The following is a 20,722-nucleotide window of genomic DNA, read 5'->3' on the forward strand; positions in this document are numbered from 1 at the left end:
AAAGTTTGCCATGAAGACTTTCTTTCTATAATTATTTCTTCTTTAACTGCCTCATTACAATCTATTATATTGTAAATCAGGGGACTAGACATTGCATTTTGAGGTGCTGCACTAACTATATCACTGTGGGTATAAACAAACATTCAAAAAGAGCGGGGAAATGCTCTCCTAGTAAATTTTTAAGGCATTATCCTACAACAAGTGACCACTGTGTGTCCAGCCCTGGACTTGAGAAAAGCCCTGCCTTTGTTTTATTTTAATTGAGGCTGGAGCTCAAGCAGGAGGTGAAGTAATTTAGACTCATATAGATGAAGATAAACCAGAGCAGGTGGCAAAGCTGACCAGTCTTGAGCATCACTAGTGTTTCTCCTCACTTATATGCCATCTGCCCTTTCAAATGTTCATTGTCTTACCGCTTTTCAGCCCCGTTTTGGAAACAGATTAAGAGACTAGATATACTCAAGATGAGAAGTTGTATGTGATGGTTTAAGACACAGACTTTGGAGTTACATAAATATAAATTTGAATCTTAGCTCTAGGTACTTGGAACCGTTGCTTAATCATTCTAAGCCTCAGTTTCTTCATCTGTGATATGGGGACAATGATACTGCCTAACCAAAGCATCTTAAACAGTGCTTGTCTTACTATAAATCGTGGCTATAATAAAACTTGGCTATATTATACCTTCAGGAAAATGTAATTATATTGATATGTTAAATCTCTGAAACATTTGCAATTGAAGCCTTTAGCCTGAGATTGTATAGTAAAAAATTTAAAAAGAATATTAGCTAATGGATAAGGGAGGTAGTAGGGGAAAAATCGTTTTGTCAGTTCTTATAAGTTGTAGTTTTACCTAAGCTGAGTGTAATGATGTCTGTTTTAATCATGTTGCCATTATTAAGCCAACTTCTGTGTTCCTTTGCCCTCTTCCTTTAATGCTAGAACCTCTCTTCCAGTCTATCTGTAAAAGATTCCTAAGTCCCAAGGATCTAGAACCTCTTTTCACAGCATTCAATCCCTTCCCGTGAACCATCTCAGACCCTTCTCTGCCCTGTTCTTTGCAAGTAGTAATTCAGACCTCAAGATTTCTAGTCCAATTGGTACACGTTTCTCAAAATAATCTGGGTTCTCAAAATACCCAAGGTTTCTTTGGGGACCTCTCACTAAAAGTGGGAGTCAGTTCTTAAGTATTGATAATTTTTCACTAAGTGTTTACTGAACATATACTCTGATAGCAGCATGTGTGGTCTGGAAGAAATCTCTCTGTCATTCTCTTAGTGAGTCAACAGGAGAGGATTTATGGGATGGGATACATCGATAGAAGACATTGGGTTAGAGGAACTGTAAGCAAATTAATCTCAAGTCTTAGGGAATAAGAACCAGGCAGACTTTATACATTTAACTTGTGTAATATGTGGTGGCAGTCTGCATTGATCACAGCCAATTATAATTATTAGAGAACTAAGAACTTAAAAAATAAAGACAAAATTTCAAATTTAAAGAAAAAAGTTGATTAATAATACAGCAACCCTGTTGATATTCACAGACAGAGAATACTTCATAGAATTTTTGAGAAACCCTACATTACTAAATACCCATATCATTTATAAAGCTCATATGTAAGAGTTGAGAATAAAAGACACCTTGAGAGATGGGTATAGCTAGATTAGCCTCATATTGAAAACCTCCAAGGTCTTGTTTCCAATTTATGTCTCAACAAAATTACAAATTGCTACCTGTCATAAACATTTTAAGCTTACTCATGAATGCTTGGAACCAGCAATGTTAAATCTATGAATATTAAGGGTCTGCTATAATAATAAGAGACATTCATGTGACTAGCATACTCATATGTGTAATTATCTTGGAGAACACTAACAATTATGTGTCTCACTGAACAACTGCCCAATTAATGTTGTAAATTTTACCTGATTAGAACACATTTGTTATAGTTGCTGATCCTGAAAGATGGTCGACCCCTCTCTTAACTATTTTAAAAAGTGAAAGGGAAATCAACCTTTGGTTCACAGTTTTAATAATATTATATTAATTATTTTAGAGAGGTACTTAATAGATATGAGGGTAATAGCCTATATGCCTTGAAGAATCCATATTTTGTGAATTATATATGGGGCCAGTTATTTATGTGTTACTCCTTTAGTTAATATGTACTTTTATCATAGTAGATTCCATACTATGTCAATGACTTCTCAGTTTACTTCATCTCCCTACCCGTTTCTCCAAAATAGAGTAATTATAATAAGATAACAACTTAAAGGTTTTTTTAACTTTGTTGAGTTACAGTTACATAATACCATACCGTATTTTAATTGTACATTGTGCCAAATGTATACATTGATGTAACCATTGCCCCAAACAAGAACTTTTCCATCACCTGAAAACTTTCTCACTTATACCCTCTGCCATCACATCACTACCACCACTGTCATCCCACACACCTCCTATCTCAGGCAACCATTGATGTGATTTCTATCACAATATATTAGTTATGCCATTTTAAAAGAACCTCACATGAATGGAATTCCAAAGTGCTCCTTTGTGTCCAATTTATTTTGCTCAGTATAATGTTTTTAAGATTCACCCATGTTATTTCATGAATAAACTTTCTTTTATTGCTGGAGAAGTGTCTCATTTTATGAATATACTATAATTTTTTCTATTCATTCATCTATTGAGGACCATTTTGGTTTAAAGTTTTGAGGTGTTGTGAAGAAAAAAACATTTTTCCTTTTTTTATAATATCTTTGTCTGGTTCTAGTATCCAGATGATGTTAATCTCATAAAAGTTTCAGAGATGTTCTCTTTTTCTCCATTTGCTGAAATAATTTTTAAGAGCACTGTTAGTCCTTCTTTAAAATGTTTGGTAGAATTTGCTAGTGATCTTATCTGGGCCTGGAGTTTCTTTGTGGAAGGATTTTAATTGTGTCTTTCAATATATTTATTTGTTTCATCTAAGTTGTCAAAATTAATTGGCGTCAAATTTTTCATAGTACACTTTTTTATCCTTTCAATTTATATGGTATCAGCAGTAACGTCATCTTTTTCATTTTGATATTGTGTTTTCTCCATATTTCTTGCTAGGGGGTTTCCCATTTTATTAATCTTTTCAAAGAAATAGCTGTTGGTTTTATTAATTCTCTCCAATGTTTATTTGTTTGCTTGTTTATTGATTTTTCACTGTTTTTTTTTTCTACTTTCTTTGAATTTAATTTGCTCTTCTTGTTTCAGTTTCTTAAGAAACTTAGATCATTAATTTGAGTCTTTTCTTCTTTTATAATATAAGCATTTAAAATATAAAGTTTCCTTTGAGCACTTCTTTGTTTGAAATTATGCAAACTTTGGTTTTTTAAGATAGTATTATTCAGTTCAAAATATTTTATAGTTTTTCTTTTATTTCTTCTTTGCTCAGTGAGTTATTTAGAAATATATTTATTTTCCAAACATTTTGAAATTTTCAAATGTTTTATTGATTTTTCATCAATTCTTTTTTTTTTAAATGTATATATATTTTATTGCACTTTAGGTTCTGGGGTACATGTGAAGAACATGCAGGATTGTTGCATAGGTGCATACATGGCAATGTGGTTTGCTGCCTCCATCCCCATCACCTATATCTGGCATTTCTCCCCATGTTATCCCTCCCCAACTCCCTACTCCCCACTGTCCCTCCTCTAGTCCCGCCCTACAGACCTCAGTGTATAATGCTCCCCTCCCTGTGTCCATGTGTTCTCATTGTTCACCTGCCTATGAGTGAGAACATGCAGTGTTTGCTTTTCTGTTCTTCTGTCAGTTTGCTGAGAATGATGGTTTCCAGGTTCATCCATGTCCCTACCAAGGACATGAACTCATCATTTTTTATGGCAGCATAGTATTCCATGGTGTGTATGTGCCACATTTTCCCTGTCTGGTCTGTCATTGATGGGCATTTGGGTTGGTTCCAAGTCTTTGCTATTGTAAAGAGTGCTGCAGTGAACATACATGTGCATGTGTCTTTATAGTAGAACGATTTATAATCCTTTGGATATATACCCAGTACTAGGATTGCTGGGTCAAATGGAATTTCTATTTCTAGGTCCTTGAGGAATTGCCACAGTGTCTTCTACAATGGTTGAACTGATTTACACTCCCACCAACAGTGTAAAAGTGTTCCTACTTCTCCAGATCCTCTCCAGCATCTGTTGTCTTCAGATCTTTTAATGATCACAATTCTAACTGGCGTGAGATAGTATCTCAATGTAGTTTTGATTTATATTTCTCTGATGACCAGTGATGATGAGCACTTTTTCATATGTTTGTTAGCCTCATATACGTCTTCTTTTGAAAAGTGTCTGTTCGTATTCTTCGCCCACTTTTGAATGGGTTCGTTTGGTTTTTTTCTTTTAAATCTGTTTTAGTTCTTTGTAAATTCTGGATATAAGTCCTTTGTCAGATGGGTAGATTGCAAAAATTTTTTCCCATTCTGTTGGTTGCCAGTTCACTCTAATGATTGTTTCTTTTGCTGTGCAGAAGCTATCAATTCTTTTATGGTTAGAAAATATATCTGTTTGACTTCAGTCTTTTAAATATATTGCAACTTCTTTAAAGACCCAGCATATGGTCTGTCTTAGTGAATGTTCCATGTATACTGAAACTAATGTATATTATGCCATTGTGGGATATGGTATTCTATAAATGTTACTTAGGTCAAGTTGATTGATAGTGATGTTCAAGTCTTATAAATATTTACTGATTTTCCCTTTTCATTTCTATAGAACTAAGATGAGAGTGTTATGTTCTACATTTATGAATATGTCCATTTCTCCTTTTAGTTCTCTCAGTTTTTCATATATTTTTGTAGCTCTCTTACTGAATATGTACACATTTAGGATTGTAATGTCTTCTTGATAAACTGATCCTTTTATCATTTATGAAAGATCCTTTTTTATTTCTGGTAATTTTCTTTGTCCTAAAGTTACTTTGTCTGATATTACTATAGCTACTCTGGTTTTCAAACTTTTTTCTATGATTTGTGCATAGTGTGTGTTTTTCCATCCCTTTGCTTTTAACCAATATATTTCTTACATATTTACAGTGATTTTCATATTGGTCGTATATAGTTGGATATTGTCTTGTTACCAATATGAAAATTCTTACCTTAAATTGCTATGTTTATGTTTATTGCCATTTTTACTTATCTATTGCTGTGGTTGGGCTTAAGTCCATCATCTTGTTATTTGTCTTCTGTTTGTCCCACTGGATCTTTGTCCTTTTTTTCACTTTTTCTGCCTTCTTTTAATTTAGCTGAGTGACTTGGTATTTTTAAATCCAGTCTGTTGAATTATTAGGTTTACCACTTTGTTGTTACTGTTATTGTTATCTAGAGTTTAGCATACACATTTTTAACATATTACTATCTACCTTAATATTACATAATACTACTTCATATATATTGTATGAATTTTAATATACATTTCAATTTCTTTCCTTTTTTCCTTATCATCTTATGCGTTTTATTTCTCCCTATGTTATAAACCTGACAATACATTATTGCTATTTTTGTTTTAAACCATAATGTATTTTTTTAAAAATTGTACAAACTGATAAATTTATGTTTGGAGTCCATTTTCTTCAACCTGAATAACTTTTCCATAACAATTTGTATGGTACAGATATAGTGATAAGACAGTTTTTCCTTTATTTCACTTTTTTTTTTTAGATGAAGTTTCATTCTTGTTGCCCAGGCTGGAGTGCAATGTCACGGTCTCTGTTCACTGCAACCTCCACCTCCCAGATTCATGTGATTCTTCTTCCTCAGCCTCCCAAGTAGCTAGTATTACAGGCGCCCGCCACCATGCTCGGCTTATTTTTTTGTATTTTTGGTAGAGACGGGGTCTTACTGTTTTGGCCAGGCTGGACTCGAACTCCTGACCTCAGGTGATCCGCCCACCTCGGCCTCCCAAAGTGCTGGGATTACAGGCATGAGCCACCATGCCTAGCCTATTTTTGAAGATTTTGTGGGATATAGAATTGTAGGTTTTTTTCTTTCTCATTCATCACTTTAAAATGGTAGTTGTATTGTCTTTTGTACTCCTTTTTTCTTCTAATGAGAAAGCCAATGATAATGCTTTATTTCCCTGATTGTATTATGTCTTGTTATTCCCTCTAGCTACATCTTTGATATCCTCTTTATTGTTAGTTTTTAGCAATTATATTTTGAAAGGTGTTGGAGTGGCTTTCTTTATGTTTACCCTTGTGGGGGTTCATTGAGCTTCACAGAATTGTAGGTTTATATATTTCATATAATTTGGAAAATTTTGGCAGTTCTTTAAATATTGTAGTTTTCCCTTCTTTCTGTGATTCCAGTTATACAAATGGTAGACTTTTTTGATGTTATCTCACAGATTACTAAGGCCATATTCAATTTTTTCAGCCTTTTTCCCTCTGTTCTTTTGTATCGATAGTTTCTGCCTTTAAGTATAGTGATTTTTTCTTCTGCAGTGTCTACTCAGCTACTGCCATCCAGTAACTTTCTCCATTTCAGATATTGTATTTTTTTCTAGCTCTGAAGTTCTCTTTGGTTCTTATTTGTAGTTGTGAGCACTCATGTTGTGTTCATGTTTTCCTTTATAGCCTTAAACATATTTATAATAGCCATTTTAATGATTTTATCTGCTAATTCCATCATATCTGTCATGTTATGCTTTGAATATCCCTTCTAAACCTCCTGTTGAAATTTAATTGCTATTGTAGTACTGTTGATCTAATCACCTTCTGCTTTCATTAGTAGATTAATGCCATTATCTTGGGAGTGGGTTAGTTATCTCCAGACTCCAACCCTACTTTTCTCTCTGCATTGTGTGCTTGCTTGGCCTTCTGCTTTCCATCATAGAATGATGTAACATGAAGGCCTTTGCCAGATAGTAGCACCTTGATATTGAACTTCCCAGCCTTCATGAGCCAAATAAACTTCTATTGTTTACAAATTACAAATTACCCAGTCTGTGGTATTCTGTTATAGCAACACAAAATAGACTAAGACATGTTATTTCTGGTATACTTATTTTTTTCCCACTTTTTTTTTTTTTATCATGGTCAGTACATTTTTTTTTTGAGACGGAGTTTTGCTCTATTGCCAGGCTGGAGTGCAGTGGTGGGATCTCTGCTCACTGCAGCCTCCGCAAGCAATTCTTCTGCTTCAGCCTCCCAAGACTACAAGCATGTGCCACCATGCCCAGCTAATTTTTGTATTTTTAGTAGAGATGGGGTTTCACCATGTTGGCCAGGATGGTCTCAATCTCTTGACATCGTGATCCACCCACCTTTGCCTCCCTAAGTGCTGGGATTACAGGCGTGAGCCACTGCACCCAGCCGGTCAGTACATTTTAATTGGATGCTGGACATTGTGAATGTTATGTTTTCAATTGTTTGAATTTTGCTCTTATTTCTTAATAAGAATTCAGTTTTTTTCTGGAAATCAGTTAATTTACTTCAAGATCAACCTGATCTTCTGGAAGTTTGTTTTTAAGATTTATTAGGATGGTTCTAGAATAGCCTATCTTCTAAAGCTACTTTAGCCTTCTGAGATGTGAATCTGGGTCTCTGCTGGATGTCTCACATGTTCAATGAGGATTTTCTACTTCAGCTGGTTGGATCATAAGTCTCACTCAACTCTAATAAAGTTCTGGTAATTGTTAAGATAACAGCTCCCTAGCAAATTTTCTTTCTCCAACAGTTATTCTTTGCTCTGTGCACGCCCAGCATACAATTTAACCAAGGAAACTCTCATGCAGATTTCTGGAGCTTTTTCTATGTGTATCTTTCTCTTCTTCAGGACCCTGTCCCTCACATTTCAGTCACCTCAACTTTCCTGAATGCCGAACTCTGTTTCCTCAGTTCAGCAAGATCCTGTGCTCTCCTTGAATTTTTCTCTTCTTATGTTACCAAAAAAAAAGTTATCAAAAGATAACACATGTGCATGTGTGTGTGTGCACACGTGTGTGTGCAAATATTTTGTGTGTATGTATTTTTCCATTCTGTGGGATCCCAGTCCTATACAACATAGTTGTCCAGTGTCTGAAAACTGTCGTTTTATATATGTTTTCCTATACAACATAGTTGTCCAGTGTCTGAAAACTGTCGTTTTATATATGTTGTCCAATTTTCTATTAGTTTATGACAGGAAGGTTAGTCTGGTATTAGTTCTTCATCATGACTGGAAGCAGAAGTAAAAATGTATCACTTGTCAGTATAAGGAAGAAGCATTAGGGCAAGGTATGTCAATCAAATGAAATCTTTTACAATGCCATGTGGAGTTATAAGCAGAAGAGAGGGAAAATGCCAACAGATAAATGCAGAACATCTTGTAGAAAATAAACCACGGCAATAAGTAGGAAGGTCGTAGAACAAAGACTCAGCTCAGAGAAAATGACTGGGTTTTTTTATGATCCAGTAATTCCAGAAATCTCTCTGTTTAGCATTGAATGAAAAATAATTTCAACAAAAATCCTCAGTATTAATCTCAAGTTCTGGTGGGTGAGTAAAGAAAAGAGACACAATTCCCTTGGTCAACAATGGAATTAGGAGAATAACAGAAGCACAAATAGAAGTAAACTAAAAAGGAAAAAGTAATGTAAAATGTTGTATTATAACTTGGGTTCAGAGTTTCTTGACAGACATAAGAGAGCAGTATATAGTAATTTGTTCCTTTTTTCTAAGACGTGAGACAGGAATTCAGGAAGAATCAAAATAAGTAATATATTAATTATTCATGCATTCTTCATATAGTCTACTCTCTCCTTAAGAAACAGTGAGTGCACATTAAAATATTTAATTATGTCTAGTATGCGGTAATGGAAAATTACCCAAGGATGTGACAGGGAAGCTGGGAAACTGCTTGAATTGGAAGGCAGCAGTGGAGGACAGACCAGTTACACATGAGGTGTGATGTAGGGTGCTTAGTGTATCTTCACTCACAGCCTTAGGATCTGAAGGAAGATGGATGGTCCTTCATCAGGAAGGTTGTGTGTTTAAAGTATTTTGTCAAGGTAAGGTTTTCAGAGGTAAGTTAAGGGCCTTTGAAAATGTAGGAAGTTGAAGTTTTAAAAGATTACTGTTTAATTTCATTTTTAAGATAGGAGAAGGTCAAACATGCTTGTATTCCAGGAGGAAAGAATCAGTGGCAAGAAAAGTAAGAGAGTTGCAAGATAAGGAAATGATATGGAAGTTCTTGAAGGTGTGGGAGTGATTTGCTGAAGTGGAGAGAAAAGCCAAAAAAGAGTGAGGTGGAGGCATAAGATGAGTCATTTTTGTGAACATCCAGGTCCCTCAAAATGACCCAAACAGAATGCAGAAGAGTAATCTACATGCCAGAGTCCTTGATGGGAAGGCAATTGTGACTATACACATGGTCACTAGAAGGAATTCTGCTGTCTCTAGGTTTAAGAAAATCCTGGAAGAGGTACTGATCAGTTGGTGATAGCAATTGGAGATAAGGGGCTAGGGAAAAGTTTGAGAAGGTAGGAGAGTGTGTTTTAAAAATAGCATTGTTTAAGGTTTACAAATTGCAGTGAGTTAGGGTAAAAGAGAAGTATAGTTCTAAAGAAGGAAGTACAGAGCTTTGGGGATGAAATTATGAAAGAAAATTAAAGAGACTTAAATTTGGCACCAGGGACATTGGTTCCAAATGGAACTGTAGCTTGAAGGTTTTTCACTGCCAGAGCCAGGAGGTGTTTAGGGTTATTTTATGCCCTGTGACAAGAGCAACTTGCAGTCTTAGTTCTATCATCAGTGAGAATAAACCTTAACTCTGAAAGCTCTGCTGGTGGGATTTTAAGGTATTATCTACATGGAAACAGGATGAAATATAATACATACTACAGAGGAGAGGCTCTGGTTTATTTGTTGGCTCAGAGAAGGTACTAAGATAAATAAGATTCCATATTCAAAATAGCCAACTAGATGCAGCAAGGAGGAACATCTGCTGCTGAGAGACAAGAACATTCAGAAGGCTAGCACAATCCTAGAAAATCTTAAGAGGGAAGGAATTGAGAGTGGTTGGAGGGAGGAGGCTGGGACTGGGCTGAAGCGGGAGGAAGCTGGGAACTCCGCACAGGGTAGCTGAGCACCAGAACTTGTTTCTAACCCCCAGTGACTCCTGGTGAAGAGATAGGAGTGGCTCACTCTTGCCTTGGACCTCTGGGATCCTAGCAGGAGGAGACCCATGACCTCCACAGACCCTTGAGCTGGTAGGAAAAGCTGCTTAAAGAGGTGACAGGGGCAGCACTCCAGCCTGTGTGGAAACCAGAGGGTTTGGTGTGGGAACAGATACAGTGGGGCATGGCCAAGGGTGCTCATTTCTCAAGACTTGCCATGCTCCCCTAGGAGACTTTAGCCTTAGGGCTACTGTCGTATCTGGACAGAGCTGGACAATCTTGCCCGTGGGATGGGGCTAGTCTGATCTGAATGCTCCCCTCTCTTCTGGCCTCTCCCAGTCTGGCTGCGCCTGCTTGCCACACAACTTTGAATACCCAACCAGGGTGCTTCCTGAGGCCTGCATAATAGCTCCTTTACCAGCAGACTGTGCCCAGCTGTCACAGAACTCCAGCAGACTGGCCTCCACTGACATGCACCAGCCCACCCACAGCCTCTCTTCACCACATTGCCAGGACACACTCATGCCCCACGACTCCCCTACTTCCTTGCCAGTACATACACACAGAGCTCGCCTCCCCCACTGGCATACACATGACAACAAAAAAAGAAAACTTCAGGCCAATATCCTTGATGAACATAGATGCAAAAATTCTCAACAAAATACTAGCAAACAAAATCCAGCAGGTAATCAAAAAACTAATCCACCACAATCTATGAGGCTTTATTCCTGGGATGCAAGGTTGGTTCAATATAATGGAACTCAGTAAATGTGATTCATCACATAAAACAGAACTAAAAACAAAAACCACAAGATCACCTCAATGGATGCAGAAAAGGCTTTTTGTTTGTTTGTTTGTTTTTGTTTTTTAATTAAGATAAAAATAACCCACCTTTTTTTTTTTTTTTTTTTTTTTTTTGCGGAAACTGAAAAATTCAGGAAGTTAAAAAAACGCTTTTCACATCACCTGGAGAGATGCACAGGTAACATTTTGCTGCATTTCCTTCCAGTCTTTTCTCTAGGCGCATGTAGTTCAGAAAAGGCTTTTGATGAAAATCAACATCGCTTTATGTTAAAAACCCTCAACAAACTAGTTATTGAAGGACCATACTTAAAAATATTATAATAAGAGTCATCTATGATAATCATAACCCACAGTCAACATCATACTGAACAGGCAAAGGCTAGAAGCATTCCGCTTGAGAGCTAGTACAAGACAAGGATACCAACTCTCACCACTCCTATTCCACACAGTACTGGAAGACCTGGCCAGAGCAATCAGGCAAGATAAATAAAAGGCATCCAAATAGGAGGAGAGGAAGTCAAACTATCTGTTTGCATATGATATACTTCTTTACCTAAAAACCAGATAGCCTCTGTCCAAAATTTCCTAGATCTGAAAAACAACTTCAGCAGAGTTTCAGGATGCAAAATCAGTGCACAAAAATCAGTAGCATTCCTTTACAACAAGAACCTCCAACCTGAGTGCCAAATGAAGAACACAATCCCATTCACAATAGCCACAAAAAGAATAAAATGCCTAGGAATATAGCTAACCAGGGAGGTGAAAGATCTCTATAACAAGAACTACAAAACACTGTTTAAAGAAATCAGATGACACAACCAAGTGGAAAAACATTCCTTGCTTGTGGATAGCAAGAATCAGTATTGTGAAAATGGATATACTGCCCAAAACAATTTACAGATTCAGTGCTATTCCTAGCAAACTACCAATGACATTCCTCACATAATTAGAAAATATATATATATATATTTTAATACTCAAATGGAGCTGAGTGCAGTCCCAGCACTGTGGGAAGCCAAGGTGAGTGGATCACTTGAGGTCAGGAGTTCAAGACCAGCCTGACCAACATGGTGAAACCCCATCTCTACATGGTGGCACACACCTGTAATCCCAGCTACTAAGGAGGATGAGACACAAGAATCACTTGAACCTGGGAGGCAGAGGTCACAGTGAGCTGAGATCACATTATTGCACTGCATCCTGAGTGGCAGAGCAAGACTCTGTCTCAAAAAATAAAATGAAACGATAAAATAAAATTTACATGGAACTTTGAAATTCCTCCCAGAATTAGGAAAAACTGTTTGAAAATTCATATGGAACCAAAAATAGAGTTTAAACAGCCAAGGCAGTCATAAGCAAAAAGTACAAAGCTAGAGATATTACGTTACCCAACTTCAAACTGCATTACAAGGCTACAGTAACCAAAACAGCATAGTACTAGTACAAAAACGGATACATAAACCAATACGGCAGAATGGAGAGCCCAAAAATAAAGCTGTATAGCTAACATCATCTGATCTTCGACAAAGTTGACAAAAAAACAAGCGATGGGGAAAGCACTCTGTATTCAGTAAATGATGCTAAGGTAAATGGCTAGCCATACACAGAAAATTGAAACTGGACCCCTTCCTTATACCTTATACAAAAAATCAACTACCTATTGGATACTATGCTTATTACCTGGGTGATAAAATAATCTGTACATTAGATCCCCATGATACACAATTAACTTATGTAACCTGCGTATGTACCCCTGAACCTAAAATAAAAGTTAAAAAGATAATAAAGAAACCTAAAAACTAGAATTAGCACTTTAGAAACTAGAGATGAAGGCCTCTGTGACTTTAGTAAATCAAGAGAATGAATATCTATTATAACTCAATAGAAATTGCTGTAATATACATGTAAGTAGAGAAGTTGAAATATGTATTACAGATTTAGAGTAGCCTAAGGCTTTCTAGGAAAAGATACAATAATAGAATAATATATGCTGTGTATCCATCAGTTAACGTATTATAGTTTCACTTAGTACATATTTATTAGTTACCAAACATGTACAGTATTATTTAAGAGACTTTTCAAACATATGTAAGATATTTTGTTAATTATCATTTTTAAAAATAGCAAATCCTGGTGAGGATGTGGAACAGCTTAGACTCTCATTACTGATGGGAATACAAAATGTTATAGACGCTTCGGGAGACAGTTTGGTAGTTTCTTAAAAAACTAAGTGTATACCTCATACCTGCAATCTCAACACTGTGGGAGGATCATTTGAGGCCAGGAGTTTGAGACTAGCCTGCACAATATAGCAATACCCTATCTCTATAAAAAATAAATTTAAAAAATTAACCAGGCATGTGGTGTGTGCATGTAGTCCCAGCTACTTGGGAGGCTGAGGGAGGAGGATCGCTTGAACCCTTGAGTTTGAGACTGCAGTGAGCCATGATTGCACCACTACTCTTCAGCCTGGGTGATGGAACAAGACTCTGTCTTTACAGAAAAACAACAAAAATTAAGCATACCCTTACCATACAATCTAGCAAATCACACTCCTCAACATTTACCCATATGATGTGAAAACTTATGTTCATACAAAACCTTCACATGAATGTTTATTAGCAGCTCAATTCATAATTTCCAAAACTTGGAAGTAACCAATATGCAAGTGAATGAATAAATTAGTATATCCAGACAATGGAATATTATTTAGTGCTAACAAGAAATAAGCCATCAAGCCATGAAAAGACATGGGACGATGTTAAATGCATATTACAGAGTGAAAGAAACCAATTTGAAAAAGCTGCATACTGAATGATATCAACTATATGATACTGTGGAAAAAGCAAAACTATGCAGACTGTAAGAAGGTAAGTTATTGCAATGGGTTGGGTGGGTAGGGAGGATGGCGGAACACATGAGATTTTCAGGCCAATGAAATTATTCTGTATGATACTACAAGAGTAGATCCATGTCATGATCCGTGTGTTAAAACCCAAATAAAGTACAACACAAAGAGTGAACTCTAATGTAAACTATAAACTTCAGGTGATGATGTGTGAAAAGGTGCCTCAGTAGTAACATATGTATGTACCACTGTGGTGCAAGCATGTTCATAGTTGTGGAGTTTGTGGGATGGGGGCAGGGAATATGTGGGAATTATTTGTATGTTCCACTGAACTTTTCTGTAAACGTAAAACCACTAAAAAATAAAATTGGTTAAATAAAAAGAGAAGCTAGTATATACAACATTTCAGGTGGTCTGTGGATTGACAGAGTACACACTCATCTGTCATTAGATTAAGTTCCTTATGTATTGAGCCAATGTCACAAAATCTTGTCAGAGATTAGATAGCCACACAGTGCAGAAACAGATACATAATGCTTTCTATAGCCCAACTTCCCTAATGCAGAACCTTTTCTAGGGTGTGTTGGGTCCTTGTCTCCATACACAATTTTATTAAATATTGTATTACAAAAGTTACAATAATTTAATGATGAAGATTCAGAATATGGGATAGAGAAGAGGAACTTATCCATTCATTTATTGTCTAGTCAGTGCATGTGAAGTTTCCAGGCACCACTTTTTCCTGTTCAATTTTGAGAACTTTCCCTTCTTGTCCTTTATTGTCAAATGCACCACTTCTGGCTATTTTTAAAAATCTTCTACCATGAGTAAAAGGCAGCAGTGTTATTATTCATAAAGCTATGGCTCTTTAAAATCTGTTTGTATTGAAGCAGAAGAGACAGATTATTTACTTCTGTAGTTCCCAAATACTATTAACTTAATACTTGCTATATTGTTACTTATCACACTGCATTGTTGGCTTCCAGGGACTTGAAACTTGTTACCACATTTAACAGGTGATCAGCAAAGTGTAAATGATAATCTATCTTCTGGTTGTGTTAAATTTGCCATTTGGAATTTTAAAGCATAAACAGAACAGCACATCTTCTAACCAAATCTTCCCTTGAACTCTTGAAACCATAAGCACTGTGTTTCTAGAATATGCTCCCTTCCAGTGTTGACTGTACCCCTGCTTTCCCTCACACTGCCATGAAGAGTAGGCAAGGACCATATTGTTATCAGAGGGTATGTTCAAGATCTCTTCCTTTTTTTTTTTAACTTTTCCACATGATTGTACTACTATTAAGGAATAGAAACAACCATCAGAAATCTTTGGTTGCCCTCCATTTGGTAGCTATTATTTCTTGGAAGCCAAAGTTGCTTAGAACATCACTTAAATTGCTTTTCTCTTCTATAAGTGTCAGACTTGGAAATTAAGTCATACTGTTAGACATGAGGGACTGCTGAAGCAAATGATATGAGCAGACTGTGGCATGTCTGTCAGAGGTTCCTTGATGCTGATAAAAGAGGTACTGGGTTATGATGGCTTCTACTGACTTGTTCTAAAAATCAACACAAATGTATTTAGGTTTTATTATTGAAATAAAGGGAAACTTGAAGTGGGAGAAAATGAGTTTATAAATCAGTTTTTTAAAAGACATCCAGATACCACTTTTTAAAAAATGGATTAACTCTTTTAGTGGCTTAAAAAATTCATACCCACTCCCTCTACAGAGAAGCTTCTAATTACACCACCTCTTGTCAAGTTAGATGCAGTGGTGAGTGATGGGAAATCATTTCTTAGTTATCTGTATTAATGGAAGAAGAATAATAAACAGCAAAGAAACAAATGAAAATGCTGATTTTAATATAAGATATTTTTTCCCAAGTGTATTTTTCTTTGACCAGGACCAGCGACGTAATTCCTGAGACCCAGTGCAAAATTAAAATGCCAGGCTCCATGTTCAAAAATTAAAGCTGTCAAGATGGCATTATGAGGTACCTAGATTGGAGGTGAATGAGAGGTTCATCTTTACTGAGTCGTGGCCTCCAGATAACTGCCATATGCACCATGACTCTGGGCATGTGCTGTTGAACCAATGCCCAGGCATCTGCCTAAGCCAAGGACAGCAGCAGTCACTGGAAAGGGTATAGCAAGGGGGATGCCAGATAGGACCTGGGACAGCAAGATGGGAAAGTGGTGCCCGAGAACCAATTGAAGACAGACAACAGGAGGCAGGGATGCCTGTGAGCCTAGCCTACAAGTCTCTGAAGCATGCTCTTTTGTCTCATTAGACCACTTATAAAACAGAAATTAACAGTAAAATTATTAAGAAATCTTAGATGGCAACTGCAAAGTATTAAAAGCATTAAACCCCAGGGGCCCTGTATGACTGGCCATACATCCATGACTGGCCCTGCCTTGGACTTTTACCAATGTGTACTGCTAATATCACCTGATCATAAGGGAAGCACTATAGAATTATGCTGACCGTGACAGGAGGAGTGAACGTGTCACATAATTTATAATATAGATAACGTTGACATATCAAGAATTGGTGATAGTTTAGATTCCAATAAATTCATTCATGAACTATTCTTATTGCACAAACCCAAACCAAGGTAGGGGGATGGAGGAGGATGACTATGTTAGTCTGTTCAGGCTTCTGTAACAAAACACCATAAACTAGGTAGCTAACAACAGAAATTTATTTCTTATACTTCTGGAGGCTGGGAAGTCCAAGATCAAGGTGTCAGCAGATTTAGTGTCTGGCAAGGGTCTTATTTCTGATAGATGGCTGTCTTCGCACTGTAACTTCATAAGAAGGAAGGGAAGAACTCTAGTCTCTTCAGTCCCTTACAAGGGTACTAATCCCATTTAAGATGGATCCACCCTTATATCCTATTCACCTCCTAGGAGCCCCACCTTTTAGTACTATCACATTGCCATTAGGTTTCAACATATGGATTGTGGGAGTACACAAACATTCAGACCGTTAGCAGTGACTAAAAAAGGCTCACTACTTACTGGAGCTGAAAGTTACAGACATTAGGGACTATAAAACAAGATAGTCATGATGTGTACTATAATAGGGATAAAAACAAGAACAATAGGAAAACTAGGAGTAAAGAGATAAACTTTGACAGGGACTGTGGACAAGCCCTGTGAATAAAATGACTAGTCAGGCCATGATGGATAGGTAGAATTTCTACTCCCAATGATTTGTCCTTCCAAACTAAAAGAGACAGTATGAGCAAAGATAGTGAAATGCAGAGCTTGTTGACAGATGTCTACGTGTGGAGACATTCAGGCATTATTTTATTATATTGACTGAACATCTATTTTCCAGACACTAAAATGAAAGCAGGGATATAAAAATACAGAATTTGGAATTAGACAAAGCCACATTGGAATTACTCTTTACCACTTACCAGTTGTGTGACTGGAGATAACTTGTTTAACTAAGCCTCAGTCATCTGTAAAATAAAGATAGCAGTTTTGTAGAAGTATTGTACGTATGGGGATTAGCTGATACAATGTTTGTGAAACACTTCAACCAGCACTCTCAATCTGGAAATGGAGAAAAACAAATAGACTTATAATTGTGATAATGAATGCTAAGAAGGCACAAAATAGAGTGGCTATCTCTGCTTGAGGGTGTTGTGCAAGGCTTCGTGAAAGAAGTGGTATTAGAACTGAAGTCTGAAGGGTAAGTCATGTGTTGGTAAGCTGAGGAAAACTGAAAAAATTTCTTCTTAGGGTGAGGTTTGAAAATGAACTCCCTTTAGAATCTGTGTGGGGTGAGGGTAGGGATAGGGATGGAAGAGTAGCAAGCAAGAAAAAGATGATCATATATCCTTTAAATCTATGTATAAAGACAAAAAATAATGTCTCATTACCACCCCCAAACTACTTTTACCTGATTCGAAATACCGGACTCTTCTACTGAGAAAAGACAGGAGACCTGTGGTGAGCTCTCCCTCATATAAGACGTAAACAACTTTGCATGACAGCTTCTGAGGCAGGTGTTGTCATTATTTTCTTCCTTTTTTTTTTTTTTGTTATTGTTTTTTTTTGTTTTTTGAGACAGTCTTGCTTGCTCTGTAGCCCAGGCTGGAGTGCAGTGGCGCAATCTTGGCTCATTGTAACCTCTGCTTCCCTGTTTCAAACAATTCTTCTGCCTCAGCCTCCCGAATAGCTGGGATTGCAGGTGTGCACCACCACGCCCAGCTAATTTTTTATTTTTAGTAGAGATGGGGTTTCACCATGTTGGCCGGGCTGGTCTCGAACTCCTGGCCTCAAGTGATCCATCCGCCTTGGCCTCTCAAAGTGCTGGGATTACAGGCGAGAGAGAGCCACTGTGCCCAGCCCTATATTTTCTTCTTTCCAGAAGTCACGAGCCAGGAAAGAGTAAGTGAAACTTTTAAAAAATATAGTTGTTTTTCTTACTCTCATGTGGAACATTTTGCTTAGTTGGTAGACATTTATAACAAGACATGATTGGCTCTTTTAAAAATAGGAATCTTAGTGGTTGATATGTTTTGCCATGTGTTTTAAAGTGCATGTCTTTTTGTGTCTTCTTCCAGCCTGAACACTTGCCTTTGCAGACTCAGTTCAAAGAAAGAGAAGTTGGCAGTCTTCAGCACTCTGTAAGTAACCATGTTGTGGGTATCAGCCCGGGTGGAGCTGGTAGCTAACATGCTTATTAAAATATCATTTAATTGTATACAAGTTCATTTTATTCATCTTTCCCCTATTTGAGTGTCTCTGCTAAGATTTAGTAAACTCCTTGAGCTTGTTTACTCTTAGAAGTAATCAAGTTTTATGAAACCCATAACCAGGCAGAAGAGTCTGCACCAGAGACACCACAGAACATCATGGGGGGTTCATTTTATAAGTGCTAGCTGAGGCCCAAGGTCAAGCCAGAAGGAAAGGTCAAGACATTTGGCAGATGTTTTCAGTTTTGTCAGGCATATGTTCAAATGCCAGTTCATTTTGCTGTGTCCTTTCCCCAGTTCCCCAGAGTTAAGTCGAGGTTTCTTTTGTTTGGTTGGTTTAATTCTCTGTATATATCATATATTCATTTCAGGCTTGAGCCTTGCTTGAGAGACTCCTGAGGTTTATAACCCCAGTCTTCTGCAGGTTACCTTAACTGATAGCAACTCCGAATTTCAAAGCCTGAAACTGATCTCAGTCCCCCTTAGTCACAATTTTGTATTTAGGAGCTGCTACTTTTCTGATTCAGGATATTATAAGCAACAAATGACTGGAAAATATAAGTTGTTGAACTTTACCTTGTCATGTAATAGTTTTTGGAGTAATGAGTCAGGGACACTAAACTGTAATCAATTTGTTCTTGCCCGTTTTTACCAGTGCTAGGAAAATGCAAACAGCTGCTCTGCTAATGTAAGCAATGTTTGAATTTTTAGAATGTACTAAATAGCAGGAGTTTTGACTATGAAGATGAGAATCCAGTTGGGGAAGATGGCAGTCAGCAGACGTACCCTCTTTACAATCAGATGTGCTACCAAGACCGGAGCCCTGGCAACCATCATCAAAACGATCCTAAGAGAATCTACATCAACCCACAAGAACATTATGTGTGATTTTTCTCTTTTTCCAATGAGCATTCTAACAAATGTTTATCCTTAGATTGGGGAGAGAAACTGAGAGCAATAGTTATTTAATTGTCTCTCGTATAGAACAGTCCCACTCCAAGGGTATTAGAAGTCTTAATGAATGACGCAAAGCCAATAGCAAATTTCTTGTCTTCATTAAGGGTTTCTTAACCACCAGCTGTGTTTGTGAACTTGACTATAGCTTTGTGTGTTTCTGTGCCGATGGTGTTTAACTACTAACATTTGCCCTACAATGGCATTTTCATTTAACAGTACAGCATCTGCCTGTGATAACTGCAGTGATTCTCCAGAAAGAAAGGCCCCAGCTGGTACTATTAACTTCATTGGGTCTCAGGCATGCTAGCCTGTTCATCTGTAATTCACACGGGCATGAAAATGAGTTCAGAATCTATTTCACTAATTATTTAGCTGGGATTTGGATTTCCCTGACATATTTAATACAATTACAATACCTGAGGAAAGAGGCAAAGTTTGTTCTTCATCCAAATAGCAAGAAAAAGCAGTTGAAAACTTGGAGCCTGCTGGTTGCTTTTAAACCCTCATGTTATTGTGATATATATTCCTTGCTGATCACTGATGTCCTGAGGGATACATACCTCTTGCTGTTATCTGCCTACTCTTGACTAGCTGTGTGTAACAAAGTTCTTCTTTTGCTTTGTCATTCTTCCTACAGTCCTGTTCTTTGCTAGCTAGATTAGCCTATTTTGCACCTATTAAACTCTAAAAACCTTGTTTAAATGGTGAACAGCTTTTAACCTTATTCTTCTTTCTCTAGTATTTTACATGACAGGCTCAGCTTTCACTTCTGAAATTTCTTTCAAACCAATCCCAGCCAGTCTTTACCTCCCCTTCTGCATTCTTCAGACCACTTATCATCCATGTTTTATCTACCTCAGAAAAGCCTGATGGAAAGTCACCATGAAATAACTTCTGCTCTTAAAAGCAGATGAAAATTTTGAAAACTTAAAAGGCACTTCAATATGGCATGTTTGTTAAACCCTCACGTTCTTTATCCCTTCTCCTGCTTTACCAGGTCACCAAGAGTCAAGAGGTGCTAAAAAGTAAATATAATGACTTATCTACCATGGTACCCTGTAACACTGTAGTGCCTGTAAATGTCTGTCTTGAGTTTTCTCATCTCCCTTTGCCAACTTTCCTTCCCTGAGATTGACAATAGTAATTACGATGAGGTAATTATAAAGCAGAGGTGGAAGGAACACAGTTTCACATGAATGTCCATCACTTCCCTCACATCTTAAGAAAAGCATCTTACTGTGTG

General features: G+C 37.1%; 1 protein-coding gene across 3 annotated transcripts in view; it reads left to right on the forward strand.

The window, feature by feature from the left end:
* NECTIN3 (nectin cell adhesion molecule 3) overlaps positions 1-20,174 on the forward strand; it is a 127,420-nt gene extending 107,246 nt beyond the window's left edge. Inside the window, exons 8-10 of one of the 3 annotated variants that reach the window (XM_012460941.3) lie at positions 11,090-11,133; positions 18,391-18,453; positions 19,234-19,323. In XM_012460941.3, the coding sequence (XP_012316364.1) occupies positions 11,090-11,133; positions 18,391-18,453; positions 19,234-19,243 (117 nt within the window). In that variant the 3' untranslated portion in view covers positions 19,244-19,323. Of the gene's footprint in view, positions 1-4,093; positions 4,151-11,089; positions 11,134-18,390; positions 18,454-19,233 lie in introns of those variants that run through there. The other 2 variants (XM_012460939.3, XM_064374592.1) reach the window with 2 other exon arrangements.
* Positions 20,175-20,722: the final 548 nt, after the last annotated feature.

The sequence above is a fragment of the Aotus nancymaae genome, unplaced genomic scaffold (assembly GCF_030222135.1).
Source record: "Aotus nancymaae isolate 86718 unplaced genomic scaffold, 86718_ANA_hifiasm-v0.15.2.pri h1tg000011l, whole genome shotgun sequence".
Classification (NCBI taxonomy): domain Eukaryota; kingdom Metazoa; phylum Chordata; class Mammalia; order Primates; family Aotidae; genus Aotus; species Aotus nancymaae.